The sequence below is a fragment of the Leucoraja erinacea genome, chromosome 17 (genome assembly GCF_028641065.1).
Source record: "Leucoraja erinacea ecotype New England chromosome 17, Leri_hhj_1, whole genome shotgun sequence".
Taxonomy (NCBI): Eukaryota; Metazoa; Chordata; class Chondrichthyes; order Rajiformes; family Rajidae; genus Leucoraja; species Leucoraja erinaceus.
In genome coordinates, this window is record NC_073393.1 from 33,814,939 (window position 1) to 33,841,677 (window position 26,739).

At 40.7% G+C, this 26,739-nt stretch overlaps 1 protein-coding gene across 2 annotated transcripts in view; it reads right to left on the reverse strand.

Moving 5' to 3' along the window:
• Positions 1 to 26,739, reverse strand: part of cmip (c-Maf inducing protein) — a 231,350-nt gene that overhangs the window by 42,770 nt on the left and 161,841 nt on the right. For both annotated transcript variants that reach the window (XM_055648942.1, XM_055648943.1), the window contains exons 8-11: positions 14,612 to 14,715; positions 13,926 to 14,030; positions 9,615 to 10,022; positions 601 to 666 (exon numbers count right to left, since the gene is read on the reverse strand). In XM_055648942.1, the coding sequence (XP_055504917.1) occupies positions 601 to 666; positions 9,615 to 10,022; positions 13,926 to 14,030; positions 14,612 to 14,715 (683 nt within the window). The remainder of the gene's footprint in view (positions 1 to 600; positions 667 to 9,614; positions 10,023 to 13,925; positions 14,031 to 14,611; positions 14,716 to 26,739) is intronic.

The window sequence follows — 26,739 nt, forward strand, 5'->3', positions numbered from 1 at the left end:
TCATTGTGCTATTGAAATTATCTATTAACAGGACTATATTTTCAGTTTTAACGAATAATAACTACTAAAAAAAAGACACCCACCAACTTAAGACCAACTTAAAATACATTTTTACATGCCAATTACATTCTATTGGAGATTATTATTTTATAACGCAGAACTTTAAGAATGCAGAATTCAAAACTCCGACAATAATGGATTTATCTGTGCTGTAATGGGGGTAACACAAGACAAAAATAGAAAGGTGAAAACAAGAGGGACAATGAGACACAACTGAATGTGTAGCTATATTGTCACCAACAAGTTAGTTTCCATATGAAGCTGATGCATCGGTCTGATTTCATTTTAACAACCAAATTCGATCTGATTTTGTCAAGCAATTATAACCAAAATATAACCAAAACTAAAGTGACAAATTCTCACCTTAGGCATGAACTCTAAATTCTGCATGGTCTTGTCTCTTTTCAGATTTTATTACTCCTCACACTAATAAACTAGTAGCTTAGAGGCAACTCGTCATACAAGTCAAACTGTAATTGTTATGTCAAATGTAGTACATTAAACAGAGAAGAGAATAGTTTTGGGTTTGATTATACTTACTCTTTGGGAAAGGGAATGGGTTGAAGCAAGCTGGCAAGCGCAGGTCTCCAGTCATCATAATCTGACCTGTTGAACAGACAGATATCAGACCCTGCACCAATAGTGTTTGAATTCACATCAAATACAGAGTTTTTCTAAAAAGTGCACTAAATAATAATAATACTGTTCACCATAACCTTACAAACAAATCAATTCTACAATGATCTATGCTATTCCAAATGAGGTTCCATACATTGTTTAAAAATATAAGATACAAATACAAGAATACAAGAAATAAAAGACCATGAGACCCAGCAAGTCTTATCCACCATTCAAGTGATCTTTAGTTTGTAGTTTTAGTTTTGGAGGTACAGTGTAGAAACAGGCCCTTTATCCCACTGTGCCCATGATGACCAATGATTCACACTAGTTCTATCCTACACACTAGGGACAATTTACAGAAGCCAATTAACCTACAAAGTTGCACGTCTTTGGGATGTGGGAGGAAACCGGAGCACCTGGAGGAAATCCACGTGGTCACAAGGAGAACACACAAACTCCATACAGACAGCACAAGTAGTCGCAATTGCAACCCAGTCGCTGATGCCGTAAGGCAACAACTTTTCTGCTGTGCACTGTGCCACCCTAACAATCCTTTCCAATGTCATTTTCCCACCAGGTCCCCCTTACCTCGTCATTCTCTTACGCATCAGGGAATGGTAAGGAGCACTGTATTGAGTCAAACAGCACAAACACTGATCCTCTGACTTATTCAGTCCATATCAAGCTCTCGTTTTATACCAGCCTCATCAATTCAATTTTATTCTCCCCATAACTCCCTCCGCAGATACTTATTTATCTACAAACTTGGGGAAATTCACAGTGGCCTTTCAACCTGTTGGAAATAATCCAGAATATTGACTGTAAATTAACATTTAATTAAATTAAACTAAATTAAATGTAAATTAAATTAATTTGTCAGCAGTACAAATTTCCACCATTGAAAACCTGCAATTTATAAAAGTGAAAATAGAAAACCACTGAAACATTTGGTCTAAATGATCTCGTAATAATTCTTAACTGCATGGTGCTTTAAAACTGTATGAAGACATCTGCTCATCAAGAGAATATTCCATCAATTCTTCCAGTGATTGCATAATCATTTAATTTAATACAAAACCGAGCCTACTACTGGCCATTGATGATTATTTTACACATGAGAATAAATTAATTTGCCACAGTTTTGGTCATTCACTTTGTTGATCAATATCTTTTATCATATTTAAAGCCTGCATCTGCACTGCTGACACTACCACCCATGTTGGTGTCATTAGTACACTGGGATACATAGCTTTTTATTCTCTTATCTAAATAATTTATAAACATGTTGAGTCGCTGCGGCCAATTGCACCCTGGTGGGACACGGTTAGATACTTCCTGCCAATGTGACTATTTGTCCATTATCTCAGTCCCCTGCCATTCAGCTGATTTTCTAATGATGCCAATAATTTATCTTCAGCCCCATGTGGTTTAACGGTAGCTAATAAACTCTTAATAAGGAGCTACATCAAGTGCCTTTTGGAAGTCCATATAAGCAATATCCTAAGATAATCTTTTATTCACCCATTCCTAAACTTCAGTTCAACTAGATTTACAAAGCATGATCTTTTCTTCATAAATATGCTGGATTTCTCTGACCAGCTGAAATATTTCAATCTTCTGCAAGTTTATCCTCACTTATACTTGGGTAATTTCTGAACATCACATGTAGAAACATCGCAGAAGTAGATAGATTCTTGATAGATAAGTGGTTGAAAGGTTACCATTAATAGATAGGAATGCAAAGCTGAGACTACAAGCAGATCAACCATTAATTTATAAAATGATGGAGCATGAGTGACGGACTAACTCGATTTTTCCTATACCTGATTAATTTGTATGAATAACAAAGTCATTTACTTTTTAATTGGCCCATGATGACATGGATTCCCCCTCTCATTTTTTTTCAAATTTTCAAATGATATGAAATGCTGAATTTTACAAACTGAAAGAATAAAATCCCACCAGATTTAGTTGGGATGCATGTATTGTTTTTATATGTTTCCTCTGAAACCCTTGCGTGTGAAACTTGGACTCCATCATTGGAGTTAGAACATGCTTGAATTCCCTGCTCTCATGTCAGGTACACCTACATCGGAGCTATGGTCACAGTCATTTGTATGGAGGCTTCCAGTCATGTAGACTACATGGCCGCTCATTAAGCATTAAACATCCATTATTTAAACTAGAGATGAGACAATACTTTTTGAGAGAGTTTTATTTAAATTACAGGGAGGTGGAAAAATGTCTTTCAATATCTTTTCGGCAGAAGTAGATAGATTCTTGATAGGTAAGTGGTTGAAAGGTTACCACTAATAGATAGGAATGCAAAGTTGAGACTACAAGCAGATCAGCCATTAATTTATTAAATGATAGAGCACGAGTGACGGACTAGCTAGATTTTTCCTATACCTGATTAATTTGTATGAATAACAATGTCATTTACTTTTTAATTCATTTTAATATTTTTCAGTATTTCTTGGTATTTCAATGTGTTTGATTTTATTCTTTTTTTTTGCATTTTTTAAGTTAATCCAAACGCATTTGGTAGCCGCTCAATAACTTTTATTTGTAATCATTATTATTTTTAAATTTTATCCGTTGATCATAACAGTCTCTGTTCTAGTTTTACCTCCTATCAGGGCATTTCGGAAACTGAGTGTTGTGGTGATTCACCCCGATATGCACTCACTGCTAAGGCCTCCATTAAGCTCGCCAAATACCTCCTGTTGCACAGGTGGGTTGGCTTGTTTTCCCAGGTAAGCGTGGACAGGTAAGGACTGTGGGCAGAGAACCCATTTCAACTCAATCAGCCCATTATGTTCTTACTTTGTCTCTAATTTGTCATGAAGCAATATTACTATTCTTTGGATGTCTGGCAGATTATCCCTTTCTGTACTCTAAATAAATAACCAAAACAATTGTATAATTGTAGAAGGCAGGAGAATGGGATTGAGAGGGCAAGATAGATCAACCATGACGAGATGGCGGAGTAGACTTGATGGGCCAAATTGTTTCTGAATTTATGAACCATTTTGATTTCTAAAGGCCCATCCTGATATTTTCCTAAATTATCGATATTTTTGTGTTAATTTCGGTGTCCCTAGCAAGTTGCATTTCAAACTACTTTTATAACTTTTGTTCCATTTTGTCATCTTTTTTTATTCGGCAGACCAGAATCTGTGCTGCTTTTTACATTTGCATTTCACAACTTGTAATGTTCCTTTCATGATATCTTGATATGTCAAATGTTTTCAGTACTGTTGTTTTTCCAAACGTAAAGTAATTGTAGGAAGGATGGTCATGCTTCTTTCTCCGTGAAATGTAGAAATCAAGCTATAGAATGTAACGCTTTAGAATGTAAAGCTGACATTTGGGAAGACAGTGATTGATAATTCAAGAGGAATTGCACTAATGGCACTGGGATCCAACACAAAATTTGATAGCTCGTTTGTTAATAAGACAGTGAGACAGGTCCATCAACAGACAATGGAAATACATATTACTTTGCTCTTGACATCCCCATTTCTGCTTAGCAGCCATGATCCAAGTTGTCATTTGCTTAAACATGGAATAGGTTGACTTGGAATCCTAACTGACAGCATACGCTGGTAATCTAGCTCTCCCTGTAGACATGCTAATGGATGAATTAAGCTCCCCGATGCCAATATTGGGACTTAAAAGGTTCAGAGTAAATGTACGCAGAGCACAATTAAGCACTTGTCTGTCAGAATCCTAATAAGCGGTGTTTAATGAGCACAAGCTCAAGACCTCACCTAATGCTGACATTTTTTAGGAAATGGAGACTGTTGAAGCTTCCTGACGAATGACATTTTGCGTGTGTTCCGATTACATGTCCTTTGGCTGCACTGTGAATATTTAGTGACTCGAAGTGCCCATTCCGGAAGTGAAAATAGAAGCCCTCTATCCCTATCTCCACTAAAGGTTAGGAGTGGAGATCGAATGGGCGGAGGGGGGAGGGAAAGGGGGGAGACTACAATAGCATTGAAAAAAGTGCTCCGGGATCTCAATGTGCAATTGATCAATGCACGAGTGGATCAATCGGAGTGTGGAATGCGGGAATGAGTTTATCACCAAAGTGCGTTGCCAAGGGAGCCATTTTATTCCAGTCAGCCACCACCAACTGACGCCATGCCGCAAGCCTTAAAGAGATATTATCCTGCCTCTGGTCCTATGGGTCCCAGTAATTTCACACGTCTTTAATGCCTTCAATGCAGGCCGAGGATAAACCTTTCCCGTCCATTTCAGCAATTCGCCAATCCGTTGTCCCTTTTCTCTTGCATAAAGCCCACAGCTCCATTCAAGTGGCAGCCGAGCAGCAAGAGGACGAAGACTGAGTCGTCTGGTGCCTTGAGCTGACCCGCAGCCACCAATCCGGCTGCTGGCAATTCTTACAAGGCAGGGGTTGGATCTGCAAATGGGTGGCGGTGGGATGCAGCACGGGGTATCAGGACACCAGCCACCTGGAGTACGTTTGCAGGGACTGGGGAGCCTGGTGATGAAGGATGTTGGACAGAGAGAGGATGCAATGCTGAATGTATTGGATGAAAGTGTGCATGAAATACCAAACACCATCATGCCGCCCACCACCATACCAAACACTGCACTGCAAGGACCATTGATGTCCATCTTCCCCACACAAACCTGGCAGCCAGCTCAATTTTATGACTTGCAGATGCTGAAATTACATAGAACCCGATGTCTGAGTGCAGCAGTAGAAAGGTTAACTCTTCCAGTGCAAGTCCCGATTGTTGGTATCATGGTTCCGGGCACCACAGTTAAAGGGGGCTTTGAGAATGACACAGCACTACAGCAATAACTGCCAGCAGTGCAAGCAATGTCCACATCATATCAACAAATCTAGCATAGTGGCCAAAATGTCCACTAATGGAGAAATGGAGCTGGCAATGCTGCCTTTGCAACCGCACTTTGTGTGGTTCTGACATGACACTGCGGCTGTAGTCGTGGCTGCAGAATAGGCCAGAGCGCAGCCACCACTTGACTGATGAACCAGAGTCTCCATACCATTCTTTCCCGTTCATGTATGTGAATAATTGCTGTCTGAGAACTTACTGAGGTTGTTTCCTTCTGCAGAAACCACCTGCTCTTCCTCCTTCCCATCCTTCCTTCAGCAGAGAGTTCAACACTACTCACCTCCCCTCCTTTCTACCACATCATCGGCCAACAATACCGACACCAAAGTGCTGGCTTAGAGTTATACAGCGTGGAAACAGGCCCTTCAGCCTAACTTGCCCACATCTGCCAACATGTCCCATCTATACTAGTCCCACCTGCCTGCATTTGGCCCATATCCCTCTAAACCTGTCCTATCCATGTACCGGACTAAATGTTTCTTAAACATTGTGATAGTACCTGCCTCAGCTATCTCCTTCGGCAGCTCGTTCCATATACCTATCACCCTTTGTGTGAAAAAATTACCCCTCAGGTTCATATTAAATTTTCCCCCCTCACCTTAAACCTATGTTCTATGGATCTCGATTCCCCTATTCTAGGCAAAAGATCCTGTGCGTTTACCCGATCCATTCCTCTCATGATTTTGTACACATCCAAAAGATCACCGCTCATCCTCCTACTTTCCAAAGAATAGAGTCCTAGCCCCCTAGCTTCCTGGCAACATCTTGAATATCTTTTCTGCACCTTTTCCAGCTTGACATCTTTCCTATAACATGGTGCCCAAGACTGAACACAATACTCTAAATACGTCTGACAGTAAATAGCTCTTTGTGTCTGTGTTTAGTTTATGCAGCAGTGCCTGGTCCCCAATTGTCTTGGACCTCAATGCCCATTGCGCTGTCAACAATGTGTGATAACTAATGTGTAACGGCCACAACACTTCATAAGAATTCATGCACTGGCAACTTCCAATCTGCAGCATTGGAAAGAACACGTCATCTTTGATCTGAAAGTCGAAGGAGAAGATAGTGCAAGGTTCAAGTTGAGTTTGCATGTTCAGCCTTAGCCGCGATACTCCCAGAAGAGTTTAGAGCATGTTCCTTGATTATTCAGGTCAAGAAAGAACTCTATCCCAAATTAACCATCAATTAACTTTGAATAGTGCTGGTAGACACTAAATGCTGGAGTAACTCAGCGGGACAGGCAGCATCTGTGGAGAGAATGAATGGGTGACGTCTCAGGTCAAGACCCTACTTCAGATAGAGTCAGGAGACAAGGAGACACAGAGATATGGAAGGGTAAGATGTGAAAACGAGAGAACAATGGGGCGAAGGTCAAGGAAAATGTAGAATTGATCAGTGTTAGCTAGGGGAAGGTGACAATGAGATCAAATCAGGAGGATAGTCAGACTAGTCTGAGAACTAGGATAGGGGAGGAATGGAGAGAGAGAGAGAGGAAAAACAAGGGTTACTTGAAGTTAGAGAAGTCAATATTCATAACGTTGGGGTATAAGCTGCCCATGCAAAATATGAGGTGCTGTTCCTCCAATTTGCGTTGGGCCTCACTCTGACAATGGAAGAGGCCCAGGACAGAAAGGTCAGTGTGGGAATGGGAGGGGGAGATGGGAGTCTTCCTGCAGCTAATGACCAGCTTTCTTAAGGAATCAATGATATTGAATATACATTGGGTTTGTCGCAGTTTAATTTGGTGGATCGGTGTCATTTCATGTGCATGCTTCCTGCGTGTGTGCGTACTGGCTGCACTACTCCACTACCTAATCTGAGTAGCAGCCAGGGCCTCTCTACAGTGTTCCCTCACTTCACAAGCAAAATGGGAAGCAAATTGGCACCTGTGGAGCCAAAAACCTCTACTTTGTGGCTAAGCTAACATGTTAAAAGATGTCAAATCCATTAACTATTGGCCAGGAATTTGAGGGTGAAATGTAAGATAAGCACAATTCTCTGCCCAAAGTAAAATTGTATTTAAACTGCAGTGGTTTTAGAGAACAGTGCCAGTGTTTAAACCATTGGAATTAAGCCATCTAATCCTGCCAGACTGTAAGAAATTTCTAGTGATTTGGTTTCATTGTTAAGTGGCCATTATATTTTAACTCTCTCTTCAACTACGTCTGCAGATCAAAATAACGGTAAACCGCATATCCTGATTAACATAGGAGCTTAGTGTTAACGGCTCAAGATGCACTCAGAAATATGTCACATGTATATGTATCTTGGTTTTGACCAAGGAAACCAACATTTCTGTCATATTGTTAGATCATCTGAAGATCCTTTGGGTTATTAACAAGCTTATGCCGGTTGCAGAAGGTAGAACTATAATTCCAATGACTCCTGCTTTTAGATAGTACCCAGTATGTTTGACTATTTTATCAGTTTTCCTGCTGTAATTAACTTCCGAGTAAGATTACATTCAACTATAAGGTTTGAATAATATTATAAATAACAACTTGGTGCTTTGTAAACAAATGCAATAAATAGAAATCGATTTACTAATCTAGACATCCAAATATATTCTTCTTTTAAATCTATTTTTAGTTTAGTTTAGTTCAGAGACACATCACGGAAACAGGCCCTTCGGCCCACCGAATCCGCACCGACCAGCGATCCCCGCACACTAACACTATCCTACACACTTGGGACAATCTTTACATTTATACCAATCTAATTAACCGACAAACCTGTTCATTTTTGGAGTGTGGGGGGGGGAACTGAAGATCTCGGAGAAAACCCAGGCGGTCACGGGGAGAACGTACAAACTACGCAAAGACAGCACCGGCAGCCAGACCCGAACCTAGGTCTCTGTAAGGCAGCAACTCTACCGCTGCGCCACCATGTTGCCCTCATCTATTATAGATCTTTAGGATTACTTCTCCTTAGTGAGAGTCTACACTGCATCAAAATGAACACAGTATGTGAGATGTTGACCATTTGATGCATATGTTAGTCACATTGATTAATTGTGGCCCTGTGCTCTGCTTCCTAAATTTTGATCCAATTGAAGTTAATGGACTGCATTCGGGAAAAGGCGTGAAAAATGTAATCACAAATATACTGCACATGTGACACATGCAACTGTGAATTTGCCCCTGTTAGGTGGAAGTTGCACACATTTCTCCTGGACATTAGTCAAATCTTTGTGGAAATTAGTGCCCAGCTGCATTTCTTAGCATCACAATTTCCTGTGGCTACCTACATTAGGGCTTTCTGGTCGAAACATCAATCAGCCATCCACATCAGCCATCAGCATGATATAGTCCATGGAGGCAAGGATTACTAAGGAAGGATTACTGTCTCTGTGCTTTTAGCCTGGTAAAGAATGCTTAAGACCTTCAGTCATTTGGACACCATGGAATGACCACTTAACTAAACATCCTTAGATGCCTAATAACTGGATTCCATGTAATGAGGTGGGGACACTCCATCTATCTGAATGTAATGACAAAAATAAACATGTGCCCACTGCCCAGTCCATCACCGGCTTTGACCTCCCCACCAGCGAAGGGATCTATCTAAGTCGCTGCCTCAAAAAGGCAGCCAACATCATCAGAGACCCACACCATCCTGGCCACACACATTTCACCATTGCCATCAGGAAGAAGGTACAGAGCCTGAAAACTGTAACGTCCAGGTTCAGGGATAGCTTCCTCCCTACAGCCATCAGGCTATTAAACACGAACGCAAATAAGCTCTGAACTATCATTATTATTGCACTATATTTGTTATTTATTGAGTATGTGTGCACGTGTATATATACATACTGAACCTTTTTTCTTCTCCCGTTATGTACTATGTTTACATATTCTATTCTGCTGTAGCAAGCAAGAATTTCATTGTCCTCAAATAGAACTCAAATAGAAGATGGCTTTTGTTGCAATTTTACTTTTCTTTGATAAAGCAGAATTGACCATAGGTTTATTACTTTCCCCTTTGTTAATGTTATTCAATGGAACAAGTAAAAATGTGTTTTGGAGAGCATGTACTTACAGCATTTTGAGGATTTCCACATAGCAGCCCAGGACTCTCTCAGCCTGCGAGCTCAGTTCGATGACCATCGTGCTACAGGTGGGGCTGACCAGCAAACAGTCAATGAGGCTGGGCTCACTGTCGCTGTTGCTGCTGCTGCTGCTGCTGCTGTTAGTGCAGGTACTGGTGCTGGTGGTACTACTGCTGGTGCTTCCTTTCAGTTTCTGATTCACCATGTTGCTCCTCCCCAGTTCCACATGGATCTCGGTTGAGTTCACGATGATGGTTTTCATCCTGGCGTCGGAGTTGACCTCCTGCGACACAAGGTCAGGACTGCTGTGTAAGTGCCGGAGGGGCATGTTCGGCTTCCGATCACACTGCTGCTGACAGCCATTGCGAATTTCCTTCAGGCTGGGGGAATTGTCACGACTGTGGAGGAGCACAGATAATTGGATGGTCTGTTAAACGGCATGTTGTTGAAAATCAAATGAGTTGATTGAGTGTAGCTTATTGTCACGTAGGTACAGTGAAAAGCTTTTGTTGCGTGCTAACCAGTCAGCAGAAAGACAAATAAATGATTACAATCTACAGAGTACAGATGCATGATACAGGGAATAATGTGAATAACGTTAAGTACAAGATAAAGTCCAGTAAATTCCTATCAAAGATAGTCCGAGAGTCTCCAATGAGGTAGGTAGTAGCTCAGGATTGCTCTCTCGTTATGGTTGGATAGTTCAGTTGCCTGATAACAGCTGGGAAAAATCTGTCCCTGAAACTGGAGGTGAGCGTTTTCACACTTCTATACCTCTTGCCTAATGTGAGAGGGGAGAAGAGGGAGTTGCCAGGGTGTGACCAGTCCTTGATTATACTAGCAGCCTTGCCGAGGCAGAGTGGGATGTAAATGGAGTAAATGGAAGGGAGGTTGGTTTGTGTGATGGATGTGAAATGTATGCATAGCTATGTGTCTATGCAAAACACACAATGTCGAAGGAAGTCAGCGGGTCAGGCAATGTTCAGGATGAAAATGAACAGGTGATGTATGGCAACGGGACCTTTCTACTGAAGGACACAAAACATCACCAGTCCATTCTCTCCCTAGATGCTGCTTGACCTGTTGAGTTCATCCAACAAGATTGCTCAAGGTTCCAGTATCTACAGTCTCTAGTGTATCCAGCTATTCATCCATGCCTTCTCTACAAAGCAATGGCTATTAAATCTATGCTGTGGCATTCAGTTACAGCAGGGCAAGGACAGATTTTTTTTGTTCCTGTTTTATAGAAACATAGAAAATAGGTGCAGGAGGAGGCCATTCGGCCCTTCGAGCCAGCAACACCATTCATTGTGATCATAGATGATCGTCCCCAATCAATAACCCGTGTCCCCATATCCCTTGACTTCACTAGCCCCTAGAGCTCTATCTAACTCTCTCTTAAATTCATCCAGTGATTTGACCTCCACTGCTCTCTGTGGTAGGGAATTCCACAAATTCACAACTCTCTGGGTGAAAACGTTTTTTCTCACCTCAGTCTTAAATGGCCTCCATTTAATTCTAAGACTGTGGCCCCTGGTTCTGGACTCGCCCAACATTGGGAACATTTTTCCTGCATCTAGCTTGTCCAGTCCTTTTATAATTTTATATGTTTCTATAAGATCCCCCTCATCCTTCTAAACTCCAGTGAATACAAGCCTAGTCTTTTCAATCTTTCCTCATATGACAATCCCGCCATCCCAGGGATCAATCTCGTGAACCTACACTGCACTGCCTCAATCACAAGGATGTCCTTCCTCAAATTAGGAGACCAAAACTGTACACAATACTCCAGATGTGGTGTTACCAGAGCCCTATACAACTGCAGAAGAATCTCTTTACTCCCGTACTGAAATCCTCGTTATGAAGACCAACATTAGCTTTCTTCACTGCCTGCTGTACCTGCACGCCAACTTTCAGTGACTGGTGTACAAGGACACCCAGGTCTCACCTAACCTAACTCCATTGAGATAATAATCTGCCCCCTTGTTTTTGCCGCCAAAGTGGATAACCTCACATTTATCTGTATTATACTGCATCTGCCACGCATCTGCCCACTAACTCAACCTGTCCAGGTCACCCTGCAACCTCCTAACATCCTCTTCACAGATAACACTGCCACCCAGCTTTGTATCATCCGCAATGTTAGGTAGTTTTTAAGTAATAGCTGATAATGTCATAATTTCTCTATATCCTTCCTACATTATTACATGCATCTTGTTACTTTACAGATGGATCATATCTTATGGGTAGGAATGCTCCAGGCTTTGAGAACAGAAGTGCAGGTGGGATTTGTCCGCTGTTAATACAGCCATCAGCATGAGGGATTTCCTAAATTGTCTCGTGATTCTGTGCTGTAGCTTTCGATGTTCCATGTACTATGCACAAGGATGCTTAGAACTTGCACAGATCCTCCAGCGGGTGGAATGCTTGAGTTTCTGACCCCTTCTGAATGCAAAAGGGTTCTTCTGTTTCTCATTGGATCGGTTATTCCAATCTTTACCCAACGAGATAATAGAAGAAAAATACTGGAAATACTCAGCAGGTTAGGCAAAATCTGCCGAGAACAAAACGGGGAGAATGGACTGGATCCAATTCCTCACTTGGTCTTGAAAATGGCACCAAAACCGGGCTACTCTTGTACACTGTCTCAGTGTGCTGTTCCTATACACTTAAACTTAATCTAAGATTGTCCCTGTCTATAGTAATAATTCACTGAACTCTATGCAAAAAAGATCATCGATGTACCTCGATACACGTGACAAAGAAGTGCCATTGAACTCTGAATTACCTACAGTTCTGTCCAAGCTTACAGCTGAGCCCTCCGCACTCCAGGCTGTATTTACAGTGTTTCTGGACAACTATAGCCCCTCTGTTGGTGCAGCGAGAAGGGTTTATCTTACAATACCCCGATAGCTTGTGACATTCAGCTAAACTGGGGGCAAAATTTTGCCAGCTGTAAAAGCCGTCACTGATTTTGACATTCTCTTAAAATGAAAGTAAAAATGTTTAAATAATTAAAAAAAAAACCCTTAAAATAATTAATTACCAATACTTTAAAACTTTACATAATCAGAAATATTAAGCTAAACCAGATTTCCCTTTGTCTCCAAAAATCTGAAGTTGGCTCCTGCCCCAGCCCTCAAGGAGAAAACATGTGCCTGTCCCAATGTAACACTATGAGTCTCAATGACACCAGGGTCTGTTGCTAGATTCCATCGTCTGCCTAGCGACAGTGAATGCCAGCAGACCTATCAAAACCTCCACCAGGTCATAGAGCGATACAGTGTGGAAACAGGTCCTTGGCCCAACTTGCGCACACCACCCAATGTGTCCCAGCTGCACTAGTCCCACTTGCCTGCATTTAATCCATATCCCTCCAAACCTGTCCTATCCATGTACCTGCCTAACTACTTCTTACACATTGGGATAGTCTCAGCCTCAATTACCTCCTCTGGCAGCTTGATCCATACATCCACTACCCTTTGTGTGAAAAAGTTACCCCTCAGATTTCTATTAAATCTTACCCCCTTCACCTTAAACCTATATCCTCTGGTCCGCAATTCACCTACTTTGGGCAAGAGACTCTGTGAATCTACCCGATCTATTCCACTCATGGTATTATACACCTCTATAAGATCACCCCTCATCCTCCTGCATTCCAGGAAATAGAGTTCCCGCCTACTCAACCTCTCCCTGTAGCTCAAACCCTCTGGTCCTGACAACATCTTCGTAAATCTACCCTGTACCTTTTCCAACAGTCAACATTTCAATAGCCTTTCATCTCTCCACAGACACCGCCTGACCAGCTGAATATTTCCAGTAGTTATTTAATTTCAGATTCCTAGCTTCTGAAGTCTTTTATTTCAGCACCATTCGATGCAAGTGTCCAATTTTTACTCTCTAAACCTTAGTTCTGAAGAGTGTTTATGATACTTTAAAAGCCAACCTTCATGAAAAAACATCTGTAAATGATTGCTTGATTTTTGGAAGCAGAACCATGAATTTAAATCATAAATATGTTATTCAAATTTAAGGATTTTTTTTTAAAGATCGTGAGGATTTCACTGTTTTGGAATGTTTGCAACACAAATCAATGCAAATTTGTCATGAATACATTGCCCCATCATAAAAAAATCTTTCACCAAACACATTTATTAGATATTCATGCTTAGCATTAACATTACATTCGAGAAGAAGGTGACAAGAAGACATTTCAAAGCCTAATCATTTTGATGAATCATAATTCTGTCAACTCATTTTTCTTTCAGGATGTGAAGAAAGCATAAGATCTTTACACAAACCTGTTTATAAATTCTTCATAACAAGAATAAATGGCAGCTAAGCAGACAGCTACAAGGTTCGGAAGGACCCTTGGATGGGGACACTGACCGGTTGGACCATGCATACTGTAACATAAAATCAGAGAAAAAATGATCGCTAAATGTAGTTATGTGCTAATAGTATAACTAAACAATGTGGACATATTACACAAAATTTGTGCAATTTAAATCTCATTAAAATATTGCTTTAAAGATGCTATTTGAAACTCAATGATGTATTCATTCGGCAAAAAGAACCATTTTTCTCCCAATCTCCAATGGTTATGAATTTTATTTTAACTTTAAACTTTACTTTTAGACTTTCGAGGTACAGCGCAGAAACAGGCCCTTCGGCCCAACGAGTCCGCGCCGACCAGCAATCACCCCGTACACTAACACGATCTTTCGCACGACGGTCAATTTACAATTTTACTGAAGCCAATTAACTTACCAGCCTGTATGTACATCTTTGGAGTGTGGGGAGGAAACCAGAGCACCCGCAGAATGTACAAACAGACCGCACCCATGGTCAGGATCGAACCCGGGTCTCTGGCACTGTAGGGCAGCAGCTCTGCTACTACACCACTGTGTCGGCCAAGTTCTTCCAAATACTTGGGTCATAATGGCATTTCAAAATGTAATCAACAAGAACGCAAGGTTCTACATACCTGTGAATGAATTTTTTTACCACTTCCATGCCAGCATTCAACTCATTCAAAGCAAGAATATATTCCTGAGTGAAAAGTCTCAATCGAGGACACTTGCCAAAATCCTGAGAAAAAGAAGATAAAGTATAGTTTCATCTGCCATCATCTACTGCCCTCGAGCCATCGTTTACAGTGGTCCAAACTCCACCAAGCATCACCACAATATCAGATTGGCAGAGTTCACTGATTCTCATGAATCTCATGGTGCTAAATCAAAAAATGATGATTTAACCTTAAAGTTCTTGCATGAGTAATTGTCCTCATAAAGTTAGCACAGCAGAAATTTGGCAGCTCTTTTAAAATTTATTCTTTGACTGACTGGATCATATGACCATAAGGTATAGGAGCAGAATTAAGGCCATTCAGCCCATCGCGTCTACTCCGCCATTTGATCATGGCTGATCTATTTTTCCTTCTCAATCCCATTCTCCTGCCTTCACCCCATAATCTTTGACACCCTTACGAATCAATAACCTATCAAACCCCGCTCTAAAAATACCCAACGACTTGACTTCCCCAGCCATCTGTGGCCATGAATTCCACAGATTCACCACCCCTCTGGCTAATAAAATCTCCATTCTAAGATCACTCCGTGACAATGGCAGGACCAATCATTGAAATCGGTATTCAAAGCATACGTATTTCCATTAAGATGATAGATGCTATGATGTAGCAGCCTATCAGAAAGTTACTGAAAAATGAGCAAAAAAATATTAATGCCAGAGGTCATTTCAATTTAAGAACTTATTTTTTTCTTTTTCTTTCTCACATTTTGTTAAATGGCCATCCCAGTGGAATTCAACATATTAACCAGTATGAACTGAGAGAACTAACATAAAAAAAACATGCCAAATAACTAATGGGAAATCAGTTGCATTCATTATAAAAATATTTGCAGTAAAATTAAGCCAAATCCGTCCCCAGTTTGTTAATATTTAATCATTATATCTCTAATCATTCTTAAGTTCGTAGATTGCAATGTCTAGTGATCATTAATCAAATCAGTGTGCCAAATGGAGGACTGACAAAGTTAACTATTAAAGATTACAACTACCTTGCCAGAAGAACAGATTTAATTTCTACTATTGAGTCCTGAAATTTTGAATTAATTCATTCAAAATCATTGAAAAAATGCAGAAAATTAATAATGAGACAAACGCATTGCAATTTTGCAGCTCTTTCGTATGTTACTTTCTGCATATTTTTGCTCTGCCAACATTTTGGAGTAAACATGATTAGACCGAGCATTTGGCTAGGTACCAACCCCAGGATGCTGTTTACTGTTGCTAGGTAAGAAATCTAACTGTTTGAATTGAGCAACAACATACACACCATAACTCACAGGATATATCTGCAGAACAAAAAAAGAGATGAACGCAGCTGAGAAAATAAACTCTTAATAAGGGAACGATGGCGATGTGTTATGTTACTGGGCAAGTGTTTCAGAGGCCTGGATTAATGATCTGGAAATAGAAGTTCAAATCCCGCAACAGCTGGGTAATTCAAACTCCATTAATTAAGTAATTTGTAATAAAAACCTGGCATTAGCAAGGATGATTATTAAACCACTGCACCGTTTCATAGCTCATCTAGTTTTCTAATGTACTTAGCAGAATTTATTCCCATAAGTACAGCCAAGAGATTTGGGTATTTTTAAAGTGGAGGTTGATGGGTTCTTGATTAGAGTGTCAAAGGTTATGGGGAGATGACAGGAGCGTGGGGTTTAGTGGGAAAAACAGGGCAGCTATGAACAAATGGCAGGGTCGACTAGATGGGAAAAATGGCCTCATTCTGATCCTGCGGTCTTGTGGATTACTAAAGACTAACCGTAATCATAGAATAGTACCTTTCAGCTAACATCCCAGACTCCTGCATCTTAATCCTGAAGTTTTAGTCACCTTCAACAGAGCAGGTCCAGCACTGGTTACAGTGCCCTCCATAATGTTTGTGACAAAGACCCATCATTTATTTATTTGCCTCTGTACTCCACAATTTGAGATTTGCAATAGAAAAAAAATCACATGTGGTTAAAGTGCACATTGTCACATTTTAATAAAGGCCATTTTTATACATTTTGATTTCACCATGTAGAAATTACAGCAGCATTTATACATAGTCCCCTCGTTTCAGGGCACCATAATGTTCGGGACACAGCAATGTCATGTAAATGAAAGTAGTCATGTTTAGTATTTTTGATGCATATCCTTTGCATGCAATGACTGCTTGAAGTCCGCGATTCATAGACATCACCAGTTGCTGGGTGTCTTCTCTGGTGATTGCCAAGCCTGTATTGCAGCCATCTTTAGCTCATGCTTGTTTTGGGGGCTAGTCCCTTTCAGTTTTCTCTTCAGCATATAAAAGGCATACGCAATTGGGTTCAGATCAGGTGATTGAGTTGGTCACTCAGCAATTGACAATTTTTTAGCTTTAAAAAACTCCTTTGTTGCTTTAGCAGTATGTTTGGGATCATTGTCTTGCTGTAGAATGAACTGCCGGCCAATGAGTTTTGAGGCATTTGTTTGAACTTGAGCAGATAGGATGTGTCTATACACTTCAAAATTCATTATGCTACTACCATCAGCAGTTGTAGCATCAAAGAAAATAAGTGAGCCAGTACCTTCAGCAGCCATACATGGCCAGGCCATAACACCCCCACCACTGTGTTTCACAGATGAGGTGGTATGCTTTGGATCTTGGGCAGTTCCTTCTCTCCTCCATACTTTGCTCTTGCCATCACTCTGACATCAGTTAATCTTCGTCTCATCTGTCCACAAGACCCTTTTCCACAACTGTAGTTGCTCTTTTAAGTACTTCTTGGTAAACTGTAACCTATTTTGCAGCTAACCAGTGGTTTGCATATTGCAGTGTAGCCTCTGTATTTACATAGACACATAGCAGGTGTAGGCCATTTGGTCCTTTGAGCCAGCACCGTCATTCAATGTGATCATGGCTGATCATTCACAGTCAATACCCCGTTCCTGCCTTCTCCTCATATCCCTTGATTCCGTTAGCCCTCAGAGCTCTATCTAACTCCCTTTTGAAAACATCCAGCGAAATGGCCTTGCCTGCCTTCTGAGGCAGAGAATTCCACAAATCCACAACTCTCTGGGTGAAAAAGTTTTTCCTCATCTCCGTTCTAAATGGCCTACCACTTATTCTTAAACTGTGGCCCCTGGTTCTGGACTCCCCCAACAGCGGGAACATGTTTCCTGCATTTTGTACACCTCTATAAGATCACCCTTCACCCTCTGACCTCTACCCCTTAAACCTATGTCCTCTGTCCATAAGATCATAAGGTCGTCAGTGATAGGAGTAAAATTAGGCTATTCGGCCCATCAAGTCTACTCTACTCTCCAATCATGGTTGATCTATCTCTTCCTCCTAACCCCATTCTCCTGCCTTCTTCCTATCAACCTCTGACACCCGTACTAATCAAGAATCTATCTCTCTCTGCCTTACAAATATCCATTGGCTTGGCCACCACATCCGTCTGTGGCAATGATGCCATCTGTGGTCCTCGCTCTGATCGGTGCCACTCGTTGTAAACCCTTGGCTTCACAATTAAACGCAATGTTCCGCTAAAGTCTCACGTCCTTCTTTGGTTCAGAAGTGGTTTGAGGGATGTTTGGTTTCGCTCTTCCCAGTCTTGATATTTACACACTCAGCTTGAAGCAGGACCATAAAGTCTTCTGCGGACAATGGTCATTGACAAACCCACACCTGACTCCTGAAGAGTGTTTCTGATCTGTCGGACAGGTGTTTGGGGATTTTTCTTTATTATTATTGAGATAATTCTTCTCTGTCATCAGCTGTGGAGGTCTTCCTTGGCTCTGCGATTAGTAAGCTCGCCAGTGCTCTCTTTCTTCTCAATGATGTTCGAAACAGTTGATTTTGGTAAGCCTAAAGTTTGGCTGATGTGTCTAGCAGTTTTATTCTTGTTTCTCAGTCTCATAATGGGCTTCTTTGACTTTCAATAGCACAACCTTGGTCCTCTTGTTGATAAACAGCAATAACAGTTTTCAAAGATAATGGATAGTGGAGGAAAGACTAGGTGCTGAGAGCTCTCTTATACCTGCATTAAGGAGGCATTTAAACACATCTGAGCAATTACTTATGAAGCCATGTGTCCCAAACATTATGGTGCCCTGAAGTGGGTGGAAGGAGTATGTCTAAATACAGCTGTAAATTCTACATGGTGAAATCAAAATGTATATAAATGGCCTTTAATAAAATCTGACAATGTGCATTTTAACTACATGTGATTTTTTTCTATTACAAATCTCAAATTGTGGAGTGCAGAGGCAAATAAATAAATGATGGATATTTGTCCAAAACATTATGGAGGGCACTGTACATGCAGGGAATGCCCCCAAACTACTTTAGACTTCAAACACCATGGTTAAACTTGTTCAAGTAGACCTTCTACAGATGACCTTATCTCAGCTGCTTCAGACATTCCCTCCACAGCAAAATCAGTTGACGTGGTAGTAAGTATTGAGGAGTGAAATAGTCATGCAGGTAAAATAATAAAAGAACCAGCCATTAAATTAAAGTCATAATACAAGAATCCATTATTCAGAATAAATAATATTGGCCATCATTCCCAAGTCCATGGGTAGTCTGTCAGCTTGTACAGTATCTGCAAGGTTCCAATTAAAAGTTAACCTTCAACAATCATTAAAATGATACACAGTAAAAAAAAATGTTTCAGTCTAATTAATATTTGGAGCATATTTGAATGGAGATGATTTATCTCTGGCGATTGAAAAATGTAATAACGGGGCAGTGAGTCCATGGAGAGGGAGAGTGAGGGGAGGAGAGGGGACAGCGTAAAGGAGATGTGCAGGAGATACTGTTTTTACACAGAGGGTGGCGAGTACCTAAAAAAGGTTGCCTGGGGTGGTGATTGAAGCAGATATGTTAGTGGCATTTAAAATATCTTTGGATAGGCATATGGACATACAGGGAATGGAGGGATATGAGTTAAGTGCTGGTCGATAAGTGATGGTCTTGGCATCGTGTTCGACACAGACATTTCTTGATTAGTGCAGGTGTCAAGAGGTTATGGGGAGAACGCAGGAGAATGGGGTTAGGAGGGAGAGATAGATTAGCTATGATTGAATGGCGGAGTAGACTTGATGGCCTGATTCTACTCTTATTCCATATGACTTCATTACCTTATTTTAGCCCAACGAGACTGGTTTTGTGCTATACTGTTCTATGAAAAAATTATCATTGCACCCAGCCCATCCTTAAAGAAACATATGCCATAAGCTTGCCCACATTAACAAAGATGATATAGAAGAGGTCCTGGATAGTCCTGCAATTTCCCCTCAACTGCAGGTTAAAACTAAACCAAGTATGGGAGATGTCTTTGTGCATTAGACTCATTTCTGACTCGTGTAGATCATCATGACGGAAGTATTTCTGAAAGTTTAATCCTTTGGCACTTTGACAACGGTATATCATCCAATGGGACTTCAAGCAAGCGCGCATTTAAACTGTATTATCTTGGTCATTTTAAGAACAGATTAGGAAATCGAGACCCACCGTCAAAATCTGTTTCGGCAAACGGCATCTCAGTATGACAGCAGTTTGCACACAATGCTCATGCTCAGAGACAAAAACATAAAATCAGTACACCTCTGTCTCTTGTGAACGTCTATCGGTGCCAAATAAAATTGGCTTTGAGTGTGAAACCTCAGCGCTGATATGCCTGAATTAAACAATGCGAAACTTGAAACTGTTTTGAGGCTGGGATCAACACTACGCTGTCAGATTATTTCAAAAGTACCTTGGGATTACCGCGGGTTCACATCATCATCGGCCTAGACCCACTTATTGCAAATAAAAACTACTCTATTCAACTGGTGTAATCAGTATTTTGAGCTTTGGCCATTGGCAAAGTACCAGTTCATGCGTTCATATTTCAGTGTTAAACCTTTCATTCAGTGGGATCTCTGCCAGCAATAAGCTCTTCCCAACAGTTGTAACCTAAACCTCAACAAGGCTTTCATTTCTATCCCCTGGTGGCAATACCTTCAACCACACAAGTAACTCAAAATGAAAGCCAAAGATTTGAAGCTTTGCTGCTTTGGACACAAAATAAGTAGAAATACTCAACAGGGCAGGCAGCTACTATAGAGACAGAAGCACTGAATGTCATCTTGGCACTCTTTCATTGGAACTGCAGATAACCTTTCATCAAATGCATCCTCCAGCTGATAGTTTGCCAGCCATGTTTACAAGAGAAATATTCAGTGACATTACTTCCATTGCACTGTGGCTATCAGAGCATGGGCATTTCACTGCCAGGGATGGTTCAGGCAGAGGATTTAGAATACTTGAGCAAAAAAAAAGGTTGAATGGTTGAAGCAGACGAGGTTACAGTTTAAATCAGTGTTCATTTGGATGCCTTTTGCAGAGACCTCACACTGACACAATGGGAGTAATGAGTTTAGTTTACCTGTAAAGAGATGAGGAGGAATCTCAATTCCTGAGATGAGGAGGAATTTCTTTAGTTTCTTTAGGGTGGTGAATCTGTGGAATTCATTGCCACAGAACGCTTTGGAGTTCAGATCAATAGATATTTTTACGCCGGAGATTGACCGATTCTTGATAAGTACAGTATGGGTGTCAGAGGTTATGAGAAGAAGGCAGGAGAATGGCGTTGAGAGGGGAGGATAGATCAGCTGTGATTGAATGGCAGAGTAGACTTGATGGGCCGAATGGCCTAATTTTGCTCCTATAACTTATGAACTTAGGATGGGCCAACTCGCAATGGCCACAAACTGGCTCAAGAGGAGTTGAATCAGGAAAAAGGTGGGAACCAATGTTCACCACAGGATTAATACTCGAACAAATAGTGATCGTCATCTACATCTTGCTTTTCTCCCCACCTGCTATCAGACATGCGGCCATGCTTTTCTAAGGACAAGGTTCCTTGAAGCGCCAAATAGGATCGTCACCTATTAACATATTATTTGAGTCCTTCTCCCTTTTCCTGTTAACAATAGATGGGTTAACTTCCACTGGGAAGGAAACTTACTGGGTTTCAATGGTCTGGTATATTTGTACAAGTATGTAGGATACTTATGCATATGTATGCATATCTCAAATGTCCCAGCATTAATCAGCCATCCAGTTTCGTTTGTAGGTTTTAAATATTAACACAGTTTTTCTTCACAGGTGCTACCTGAGCTTCTCAATGCATTGCATTTTGCTTTTAGAATCAAACCTCACTCAAATGGGCAAATATACATTGAAGCTGAATCTTTGGCACATAAATTGAAGGATGACACAGTGGCGCAGCTGGTAGAGTTGCTGCCTCACAGCACCAGAGACCCGGGTTCGATCCTGACCTTGGGTGCTGTCCGTGTATAGTTTGCACGTTGTCCCATGTGGGTTTCCTCTAGGATTTCCAGTTTCCTCCTTCATCCCAAATACATGTGTGTTTGTAGGTAAATTGCCCCTCCTGTGTAGGGTATGGATGCGAAAGTGCGATAACGTAGAACTAATGAGAACGGAGATCGATGGTCGGCATGGACTCAGTGGGCTGGACAGTCCATTCCCATTCAGTATCTCTGAACTAAACTATGCAAAGCTATGGTGCACAAAAATGCTGGAGAAACTCAGCGGGTGCAGCAGCATCTATGGAGCGAAGGAAATAGGCAACGTTTTGGCCCGCTGAGTTTCTCCAGCATTTTTGTGTACCTTCGATTATCCAGCATCTGCAGTTTCTTCTTAAACACTTATACAAAACTATTCCATTTTGTGAGGCCGTCAGTTCCAATGAGGCAAAATCATGGGCAGAATAACCGTAATCTTTTTCTTTGAAGACAATGTCAAGACTTCAACTTGGTTGCACTATTTTGTAATCATTGTTATCAAACTCCAACCAATGTATTTTGTCCAAAATGTCTGGTACTATTTGTATGGGAGTATGGATGAACATGGCTGGAACAAGGCATAGGGAAACATATCAGATTTATTGCTGTAAAATTCATTATGAACCTGTAAGAAAAATTCAGCTTGACCATATATTTGCTCCTAATAGGCTGCATTGGATCTGTTCCATATATCTGTTCTTGTTAATATAGATATTCTCCAGGCAAATTAATGCTTGTCTGGACAGTAGAAAGGACATTTGTCTTGGGCGGGAGGGGAACAACTGCCTGAAATAGAACCACATGCATTCAGAAACACAGTAACGAACCAGATTATTTTCGCAACCTGTCAGGAACAATAGTACACTGCAAGGGAACCTTACAAATGGCTTAAAATACATTGACAATATTCATGGAGGCAAAAGGTTAAATCATTTTTTTTTTTTTTTTAAAAGGAATCACTATGCAGCCAATCACTTTTCAATCGGGGTTGCACCTTGTTTAAGAGATTACACACTGACTCAGGTGACTGATTAACCTCGCCAGTCAAATTTCTGGTAGAAACGCACAGGCAGTCGCTTGTGTCACTAAAACAAAGCATGAAAAGGAGACATTAAACCAATTGCCATTACGTTTTCTAAAGGTTTTGCCCCTCTCTTCCCCGCAAGAAAAATACATTGAAGGCGGAAACCTGCAAAAAATCTATTTTACCCCAGGTTACTCGTTGCTCACCTAGAAAAACCAGTGTTAAATTGTGTTGATTGCTAATCTACAATAGCTAATCAAATGACTTTTCCCATTGTACATAATATAAATGTACTTACACGAATCTTACTTCTGCTAATGTTTTGAAATCATGGTTTGAAATCTTGATTTTGTTTTTAAATCGCAAACTCAAGTGGTAATCTTTTGCCAAGAGGATGCTAACCTACTTATCTTATATGTTCATGATACATGTTCTCTCTTCATTGTATATGGCCATGGGCACAGTTCCATTTCCTTTCACATCAGCACAGCATATTAACAACAGCGTGACAATCAGTTTCAACCAGTGCAGAAAGACATGAAATAACATGCTGGAGGCAGACATGAGCTAATTTTGTCACCTCAGGTAGCCATTTCAATGAGGCACGAGATGAAATTAGAAATATGTACAAGACCATGGGAGGGTGTGTAAAATCATGAGTGGAATAGACAGGGTAAATGCAGAGTCTTTTACTCAGGGTAAGAGAAACAAGAGGCAGACATGGGGTTTAATGTGAGGGTGGAAGGATTTAATAGGAACCAGAAGAGCATTTTTTTTTACACAAAGGATGGTAGGTATATACGACGAGCTGCTGGAGGAGGTAGATGAGGCATGTACTATCGGAATGTTTAAGAAACATTTGAACGGTACTTTGGATAGGTTTAGAGAGATATGGTCCAAATGCAGGCAGATAGGACTAGAGAAGAAGATGGGGCATGATGGTCAGCATGGGCAAGTTGGGCCGAAGGGCCTGTTCCCATACTGTATGACTGTGACTCCGCCATTTATGGAACATACATATCTTTATACCTCCTCATTATAATAGCATCAATGGAGGCCATCTATAAAAGGGACGATTGGTAGATAGATTTTCTCTCCAGATACAAAAACATGTTGCTGGTGGAATCAGCTGACCTACTGCACAAGAATAGAAACTTTTAAACACAAAAGGGTTACAACCAAACACCAAATGTCTGTTTATTGCAATCCATTACACTAATGGTTAAAGATTTGATTCATTCATATCTACCCATTCCTTTAAACAGGCCACCTCCCCAAGTCAAAATTCCACAATTGTAAACTGTAAGCTTACAATCCTATGGTATGAATATTGATTTCTCTATCTTCAAGCGACCCTTGCTTTCCTTCTCTCTCCGTTCCTCCCCACCCTAGTTCTCCAAATACTCACTGTCGTCCTGGTTAATTTTACTGTTTGTATGCCTCTCTGTCAGCTTCCCCTCAGCCAACAATGACCCATTCTAAATTTCCTTGACCATCGTCTGCTTTGATCTGTCGTTTTCACACCTTACCCTTCCATATATCTAGTTTCCCTCCCCTCTGACCCTCAATCTGAAGAGGTTGTCTTCCGTCACCCATTCCTTCTCTCCAGAGATGCTGCCTGTCCCACTGAGTTACTCCAGCATTTCGTGTCTATCTTCGGTGTCAACCAGCATCTGCAGTTCCTTCCTAACCATTATATGGCTTCTTCAAGCTTTACTTTGAAAAGGCATCTCGTCAATTCTGAACATGAATATTAGGAGCATCAAACATGTTTTGTGCTTAGAGTGTAATGATATCTAGCATCATTTCTTTCCAATTCCCTGACCACGTGATAAAATAAAAAATCAAAATGTTAAAGCTACCCAGGTGACATTATGTATGATCGTACAAACCTATTCAAAAGAAGCTCACTTTTCAGTTATGGCAATCTTTAGTCTCCTGACACTCTAAAATATTGGTTTAATTTATTCTTGTTAAAATCAAGAGACGAGTAACCCCATTGGGGAGGGAGGCTCATCTGATATCATCATTCCCATCAATACAAAAAAAAAATGCTCTAGGAAACAAACATATTTGCAGTGTCCATAAATCCAAGAAGTTCTGGAAAATAGTGTAACAAAATTGATGTCACTCCGCGCATCCATTAAAAAATGAGAAGGGAATTTTAGGTTAATTATGGCGTATGCAAACTAAATTATTTTAAAGGACATATTTTACAGCGCCACACCACTGCATATGCATCATGCCATTCATCTTTGGAACTTGAATCTAAGATTTGTCATAGGTTATTCAAAGGCACTCGTTGGTAGAATGGAATAATATTGGATTGATACAAGCGTTTGTCATCTAACTGGAACTGTTTTCACATGCCTTATAAAATAAAAAATAAATGATATTTATATATTTTTAGGATGCATATAAGAGCAGCTTTTGTTTCTCTGGTAAAGAAAGAACTGCAGATGCTGAAAAAATCGAAGATTGACAGAGAAGGATCTCGACCCGAAACGTCACCTATTCCTTCGCTCCACAAATGCTGCCTCACCCACTGAGTTTCTCCAGCATTTTTGTCTACCTTTGTTTCTCTGTTACATGTATCACAACAGAAATGTAATTAAATCTTTCAAAATAATAGCTAATTTATGGACTCATAAATAATAGTCGCTTATTTGGCGTTTATCAAAAATGGGAAGGCACCATTTGCCTGTTTTATATCCAGTTTTGGTATCAAATATTTCCATACCAAGCACAGCATTTGCTAGATAAACATTAAAAGACCCATTTCACTGCCCAAAATATACAATTTAAGCCCATTTTCTGACAAACACTCGTTTATTTGGCACCCTCCAGTGACACTGCCAAATAAGGGACTAAATATTAATGGTTTCTGTTTCAGAGTCACAAAATAGCACAGTAAAAAAAATGAATACCACCAAGATTAGAGATACAGCGCGGAAACAGGCCCTTCGGCCCACCGAATCCATGCCGACCTGCAATCCCCGCACACTAACACTACCTTACACACACTGGGGACAATTTACAGTTAAACCAAGCCAATTGGCCTACAAACCTGTATGTGTTTGGAATGTGGGGGGAAATCGGAGCATCCAGTGAAAACCATGCAGGTCATGGGGAGAACGTAAAACTCCATTCAGACAGCACCCGGAGTCAGGATCGAACCCGGGTCTCTGGCGCTGTAAGGCAGCAACTCTACCGCTGCGCCACCGTGCCGCCCTTGTTTAAACTATTGTCATTTGTAAAGCTGTAGTTCTGTTTTATCCTCAAAATCAACATGCAAAATACAACGCAATATATTTTTGATGGAACAATTTTGATAGCAGTCCCAGTTTGAGATGTTCTATCCAAAGTTGACTCAACTGTGGTCGTTACATTCAACCATACAGGAAAGAGCAAATCAATCTCTTCCAATTTGTAAATATTCTCTCCATTTCCATGCCAAGGAAAATGAAACTAAATTTCCACCAGGGTATATTTTATTCTGGTTCTGGACAATCGCTGAGCCAACTGCATTGCAAAGTTGCCAATAACAACAGAAGAAACTGGTAAATGTAATCCTCCAACAGTTAACTGTGGAGTTAACACTCCACAAATCAGCATGCTGACGAATGCCGTAGCACGGTGACCCTTGCTGATTGTGATGACTAAGATTTAACATGCAT